This window comes from Melitaea cinxia, chromosome 2 (genome assembly GCF_905220565.1).
Source record: "Melitaea cinxia chromosome 2, ilMelCinx1.1, whole genome shotgun sequence".
NCBI classification, from domain to species: Eukaryota; Metazoa; Arthropoda; class Insecta; order Lepidoptera; family Nymphalidae; genus Melitaea; species Melitaea cinxia.
In genome coordinates, this window is record NC_059395.1 from 11335954 (window position 1) to 11344240 (window position 8287).

General features: G+C 31.4%; 1 protein-coding gene across 1 annotated transcript; it reads left to right on the forward strand.

Moving 5' to 3' along the window:
• Nucleotides 1-7933: 7933 nt before the first annotated feature.
• Nucleotides 7934-8287, forward strand: LOC123661456 (E3 ubiquitin-protein ligase RNF180-like). Its single transcript, XM_045596415.1, has one exon. It carries the CDS (start codon nt 7934-7936, stop codon nt 8285-8287), a length of 354 nt encoding a protein of 117 aa, XP_045452371.1.

The window sequence follows — 8287 nt, forward strand, 5'->3', positions numbered from 1 at the left end:
ACATCTACAGAAACCCCCATTTTTATAAAAAAGAAACAAAAAGGAAACAAATAAATATAAATAGTTACAATTTTATTTAAAATTTTACGTATAGGTTTATAATAATAAACATACAATAGCATAAAATATATCTCCCATTTTAAGTTCTGGCTGGATTAGCCGTACACAAATTGTATGTTACAAATTCAGAAAAAACTCTTTGTCGTTTTATTTTTACTCTCGCTTTTTCAGATCAATTAACGTCTAATGTTATCATAAAACGCCATTAACCGCGAAACCAACGTTAATAAAAATATATTTAACTTCATTGGCATTTGTTTTTGGTCATACGTCACTAAAAGCTCTTATAAAATGACTAATAAAATTACCAAAATGAACTACAATAAAATATAAGACTATCATAAAATATATATCTATCTATATGTACATTTAAGTTTTTTTTAAATTTCTTTTTATTTCTTTTTATTTTACTTTTCTAGCCCACCTTTTGTTACTTGCCATAAAGTAAAACAATCATATTTTATTTTAATATGCTTAGAATATTGACCGGCACTATTTTACTATGATTTCGTATCCAGCTATAATATAAACATTTTAATTAGGTATAGTTTATTTTCAGTCACAAATGAGAACTTTTGTGCAATTATTTTCATTAATTTCAGTGAAAGTGTCAAAAGGTACATGTTGTTGATACACAAACTAATTTCAAACTCGACGTCATAAACGTCATTAATATTAGCTGATTTAATAGCTACGAACATAAAAGTGTTTTCCGATTGTTTGGGTTAGTGATTTTGTCTTGATGAAGCAGTGTTCTTTTTTTAAATGTTCTTTCTTGTAATGTGTTGTTAAATGAAATTTCTAAGCTTTTAAGACTCAATCATACACTATTGTAAATCAATTTGAATTTTACACGTATCTAAGTTAGTTTATGATTGCATAAATCACTTGTATGTACATATTTCTTTTAGGCGAACAATTTATAGTTATATGTTAAACGTCGAGTCAAGCAACAATAAGAAATTTTCTTTTTCTTTTAAGTCCACTCGAATTGAGTATTTGTGTAAGAGTATATCACTGTATAACTAAACATTAAAATTGTGGCTATAAACTAAAGACTACAAACCTTAGCGTAAGTGGACTTATGAAAAATCGTTCGCTTTATTATTTTAAAAATTGTTGCCTTGAAATAATTTTAGTCACAATAAAACTGGTTGTTTCAGATTTGAATAATCACACATTTATATTGTTCTAGAGATATTGATAAGTTTAGTATTTTATATTTCAAAAATAAAACATTTAATGCGCAAAGTTAAGGCGTGCATAATAATAATTAGTAATTTTGTCTGTGATCGAAATTTTATATTGTTAAGCAGAAAATAAGCGCACGTACCTAATTACTAAGTTTGATCGCTAATGTTTCTTAGATTTTTCTCAAATATAACATTAAATTTATAATTATAACTAATATCTTCTTATTGTGTTTTAAAGTTACATTGAAATGAATATTAATAATAGATCCAATTGAATGTTTTAAGTAATCTTGTGTGTGTGTGTGTAAGAAACGGCACAACATTGTGTTTCTGAGCTTTCAAATGTATAATAGAATCCTTCATTAACATTACAAGTTCAAATCGTTTCACGTAAAAAATGTTCATTTAAGTTTAAATGTATGTACGCGCATAACTTCCAAGCGATTGCACCAAATTGGAGAATTTTGTGTTTTGTTACTGTCTGGACAAGGTATGTACGAAAGAAAATTAAACGAAAGTCGATATGTTGTATAAAACAATAGCGGTACGAAGTTTGCCGGGTCAGCTAGTTAGATAGTATCTTATATCTTTTTTTATGTTTTTGTGCGTTAAACACTTTTTTTAAATACGACTTATAATAAATGATGACAAAAAACATACATCGCACAACAATCAATAAATGTTTTACATCGAAAACAAGATTTACTTAAAACATAAATTTTCTATATATTCGTTTACTTTTTAATGTTATGTAAAAGTTATATATTTTCCTATATTCTATACCTAGAAACATTGTTATTTCTTTTAGTATATAACGTTAATATGTTTTGCAAAAAAAGTATGAATACGATTTAAATCTTAAAAAAACCCGATGTTTATCGCCTTACAAACACGTGCTCATTAAGTTTTGTTACACAAAATATTGTAAGCATGTTGCGTGTTTAACGTGCGTCGCGTAGTACAGGCCCGGGCTATCAAAACCTATACTCGAGGATATGGCTAAATGAAGATATAGAGAATATAGTTATAAAATGAAAATCGTTTAGGCAAGTAGGGTAAAGTTTATAGATATTTACCATGAATATTGAATGTAATATATAGAGTGGTTCGTGAATGTTTGGCCGCTGGACAAATGATAAATATCTATCAATTAATACCCGATTATGACTTTGAATATGACTTATCTCTAGCTTTCATAGTAACATAATTTCATAAGGCTATAACACAATTTATTGCGTAATATTATTGCGTCAGGGTACGTAGCCAAGTTGTTATTAAATAAAAATAATGTTTCATAAGCAATGAGGAGCTTTGAATGAATAATTAACAATAAGCCCGACTGCAAAAAAATATATTTTTAATTTGATTTTGTTTCTCTCAAATTTTGATCATAATATTTTGAAGAATATACATAATATGATATGTTTTAATCTACTCTACCGTTACTCAACATGGCACTCGTATAATAGTATCATTTTATTAAACACATAATAATCACGAATATTACACTGCTTTTAATATAAATACATTTCGCACCCTATCATTATTAGATGAAGCGGTCGGGTATTTTTTACTTTTACTATATTTTAGCTTCTTCTATAGATGGTACTATCATTGCCTGCTTCCTATTCAAATAGAAGCTTAGAGTCTAAAAAATTATGTCTAGCTTGTAAAATATTACAACGATTATGATTTAATATTACATCTAAAGTTTTCTTATTGTACAAACTGTACAATTTTAACAGCTTAATTAAAGAAAATAACTATAATTAATGCTTTATAAGTACTTTTTATACCATAACATTATTCATAGGTATTTGTTCGTTATTGTTAAATTAATGAACGAATTGTACAATGCTATACGTGTCCCTAAGTCATTGTAACTAAACCAAGCACATTGCCATGTTATAGTTGAATGAATATTGAACAGCGCAAAGTTCTCGTTGAGTACGTAAATAAATTCAGTGAAAATAAAAATATCACGCACATGCGACTTGTTGTTTTATTTTATATACTTAGTATAGTAAGCTCCAAAAAAAATAACCCTAACCTATCTAACTTCAAAATGACGGCTCTTAATCTAAAGCCTAGCCCTTAATATTATTATTTTACACAAAGTAATTTTAATTTATATTTTAATAATTTATTTTATTTAAAATTAACAATCAATATACGAGTTCACATTTTATTTAAACATATTGTAAATAAAAGGGTACGCATTTTTGGAACGAAGTTCCTTACGCAGGCTAGACATTTGGCTGGGCGACCGAACTGAAAAAAATGTGATACTAAAACCGTAAGAAAAATATATAACGGAAGTGACGTAATATCAGTCACACGACTGTATAATATGACGTTTGTAAAACTAAAATATTACTAGTAAACTTTTTTAAAGTATTTATGTAATTTTATACTGTCGACAAAAATAAATAAAGCCATATGTTTTTTTATTTCACTTAATAGTTTGAACAATAATAATAATTATTATTTTGTTTGATTTATTTTATTTTACGGTATTTGTTATTTTCTAAAATACTAAATTTCCTAAATACTTTTATATACCAACTTAATTAAAAACCAATCACCGAAATTAAAAAAAAAATCAAGAACTAGAAAATATATATAAAATTCAACATTTTTTTTTTTGAAATTGTGTTGCTTCTATACTATCCGAAGGAACTTCGTTCCTACTTCATCCCATGACATCATTTTATAATAATAATAATAAATAATAAATATCTACACAATACACACGGTCGTCTGTTCCTAAAGTAAGCAACTTATTGCTTGTGTTATAGGTAACAGCCGACTGGTATAGCTACATTTTTTTTTTCGATAAACATACTTTTAAATAATGCACATTAAACGATATAAATAAATATATATTTTACACCCAGACCCGGAGTGGAAATCGAACCCACAACGCCCGGAGCAGAAAGCAGGGTCACTACAAACTACGCCAACAGGCTAGTCAAAATGTTGTTTTTGTCACGGAAGTATAAAAACATAGGGTTTATTGAAATGAAGTCTATAAAAGGTGAGGTTTAGGGATCTAAATGAGATCTCTTGTAATGCACTTGAAACGTGAGGTCCAACACAGGAACAATTACAGAGTCAAATTAGATGAGGTGAGCGTATAATCACGAATAATATACCTACCTACTTACTATAATTACATATATGTAGTACCTGGGTGACCGAGCTTAGCTCGGTATTTTTAGTAAATCGTATTTTTTGGAAATAATACTTAAATACGAATTACATAATTATTGATAAAATATGAATAATATTTTTTTTCATCATCATCTGAGGCATTACAGGCGCGGGTGGGCCTTAGCCTGGTTCAGCAAAGCTCTCCAGTCCGATCTGTTAGAAGCTTTCCTTCTCCAACTTGTTACTCCCAAGATCTTGATATCTTATTCGAAGCCGTCCAACCATCTGTGCTTGGGCCTGCCTCGACTTGTGCGGCCCTCCAGTTGGACTTCTAAAAGGCGCTTGGGTATTCTGGCTTCGTCCATTCGCAACACGTGCGCTGCCCAACGCAGGCGCCCGATCTTTATGGTCTTAATTACGTTTGGCTCATCGTACATTTGGTATATCTCGTGGTTATAACGCATTCGCCATCTCTCATTTTCCATCACACATTCACAGCACCGAAAATGCGTCTTAGTATTTTTCGCTCAAATACTAACAGGGAATTTTCGTCTTTTTTGCTCAGCACCCAACATTCGGAACGTAGATGAGTATGGGTCTTAGTAAGGTTTTGTACAAGAGAAGTTTTATGCTTCTTGAAAGAAGTTACGAACGTAAGGATACATCGAGGTCGCATACCCTAGAATTTGAACGGATTTGTGGTAGATAATGCGCGCATACACTCGCGAATACACTTGTCGAGAGCGATGTTGAACAGTAGGCACGAGAGCGCATCCCCTTGTCTTAAGCCGTCATTGGTTCTGAAGGATTCCGATACATTTGTTCGAACTCTGACAACGCTCTGAGAGTTTCTAAGAGTCCGTCATAATCCGTCAGGCGCACGAGCTTTGTTGGGACGCTAATCTCCATCACAGCCTGGTACAGGAAACCTCTGTGCACATTGTCATAAGCAGCCTTAACGTCTACGAAAAGATGATGACTGAGAAAGATTTCAACAATATATCATTAAATAAGGACGGCCTTATGCAAAAAAGCGATCTCTTTCAGCCAATATTAGGCTAAAAGAAATGGTCTAGCGTCAGTGTACAAGTTACAGTCAATTTATAATAAAATAGCTGTGCCCGCGCCTTCGGTCGCGTGAAATTTAACAAAATAATTGTGTTTGCTCGCAAACGAAGAAAAACCGACTTCAATTACATCGACGAGTAATACAACGTAGATCGACGAAAAAATAGTCAAATAACTACGCGGTATCAAAGATTACTCAAAAAGTAGTTATCAGATCTCGATAAAATTTATATGTAACCACATGACAAACATAGGCTTTCGATTAAATTAAAAATTATTAAAATCGGTACACCCAGTTAAAAGTTATTGCGGATTTTCAAGAGTTTCCCTCGATTTCTCTGGAATGGGCGTAAGTCTACGTCACAGAACGCGCGACGCGTCGTGCCCGATCGCGCCGATTTGGCCTGATCGTGACGTGATATTAAATTCATAATTAAAGATAATAAAACCCTTTTCAACGCGATTTGTTTGACAGATGTAATGACTTGAAAACTAATGCATTTTATGTCGCGTGCCCAAACTAAAACAAAAGAAATAATATCGCGAAGCCAACCAAAATAAAAATCAGTACTAATGATCTATAGCTCTTACATTTTTTGACTATTCAATTTGGTCGGGTTCGCGATATTATCACTTTTCTTGAGTTTCGGAATGCGACATTAGATCCCCCAACGCGAACACGCACACTGTTTTGATAGATATGATTGAATTTAAACTTTGTGCAGCGATAATAAAGTGCAAATTGATTCTTTGACGTTAGGAACACACCTACATTGCTTAGACAACAGTGAGTGCTTGTAATTTAATATGAACTTTATTGAATAGCAAGTTTAGAATAAAGTTCAAATTGAATCTACATTTTAGTTAGAAAAGGTTTGTATGGAAAAAAGAATGAGCTGTTATTAGGGTTTTCGCGGAAATTATTCGAATTTTTTTCGCCGTAAAAACCATCCTTGGACTTCAACGAACATTTTAAAAAAAATGTTAAATTGGTCCAGGCGTTGTTGAGTTATGCGCTTACTAACACATTTTGCGATTCATTTTTATATTATATATATATATATATATATATATATATATATACATATTTAAATACGTATTAGGTATAGTATTATGTAATATTTTTGAAACTTTGCGCAACAATCAAAATAGGGAATCGGGCTAGTAATCAGATTAAAATCAATAATGTACGTAGATAAAATAAATATACTGTTTTACGATTATTTATCGACTAATATAATTAATTTAAATATTTTTACGTGAAGAAATAAAATGTTGCTATTTACAATATTTTTAATCTGTACTGAAACACCAATGCACCAACCATGGAGCGCTCCATGGCACCAACCATCTATGCTCCATGGCACCAACTGTAAGATCATGGTGTAGGATCAAACATTGACCGCGTTCCACTAAGCATTCGCAACGCCCGCATCATTTTTTCACCATGCCACCATAAGCGATCAAACAACTGACACCTGACACTTGACAGCGCCAAAATGTGCGTTCCACTTATAAAATTCACCCACAACGCCCATGGCGTTTTTTACGGTAATGGAACGGCAATTTCAGTGGTCGTATCGATGGCGTATTAAGAAAAAAAAAATTCGAAGTGGACCGAAGATACATACTGTGAATTTGTACAGGAAGATCTATAACTTGAAAGTCTTTATAATAATCTATATTTTAATACGTGAAGCAAAAACTTTGAACTCCTTTTTATTGAAAATTACGCGGAGGAGGAGGAATGCTCATATTTTTGTAAAATTATGCAGAAAAAGTACAAGTACTTAAATCAATAAAAAACCATTAAATACATTAACCATGTATTTGACCCATACCTACACGCTTATTATACTAATTTGTTGATTGTCAAAGTCTGTAGTTAAATTGATAATAAAAAAAGGTTCTTTATTTTCATTATTTTTTGGTTTTCTTTAATTATTTTTTTTAATTAAGGTCGAATTTCAACGTCTGGGAGGCCACTAGTTATTGTAAAAACCTTAAATATAATTCAGTCCGTATTTGCTGTTCCGCATCCAACAGTTGAATTTTACTAAGCGCAGGAGCTAAACAGTATTTGATACAACTAACACTGAGGACTCGCACTCGCACCAACAATTACTAAACACCTACATTCGCTCTAATCAAAATGTAAACTAGCCTTTAGGTGGAACGATAGAATAGGCACCGCGGGCGTTGCGGACCCTTAGTGGAACGCGCCCCGTGAATATAAACAATAATGACAGCTAAAAAATGACTTTTATAGTTTTTAAAATTTAAAATTTGTCAACAATTTTGGTAATTTTTAAAACAAGTACCTATTACAAAACTTATGAATTTTAATAAAAACGGTTTAACAGTTTCAATGTATAAACTAATAGGAAAGATTTGGTATTAAATACTAAGAAAATAACCTCGATTGTGATAAAGCTGTGTTTAAATTTATTATATTTAAAATGTCCAACAATCGTGGCGCAGGAGGTGTAAAATGCCATAAATGTCGCTATATCGTTCTAGAAGACATGAACGATACCTACAAATCAATTTGTTCAAAATCATGTGCTAGTTTCAGTAATAAAAATTTCATATACCTGCTTGAAGACAAATTGCCAACATGGGTAAAGCAAAAGGTTGAAGAGGAACAATGGACTAAGGGAAAATTGCATTGTGGAAAATGTGGATCTAAATTAGGATCATTTGACTTTATCTCAGGAAGAAAATGTGATTGTGGCAACTCAGTTTTACCACCAGTTCATTTAGTAACTAGTCAAGTAGATATCCCTTTTTCATTACCTAAAATGTTAAGATAA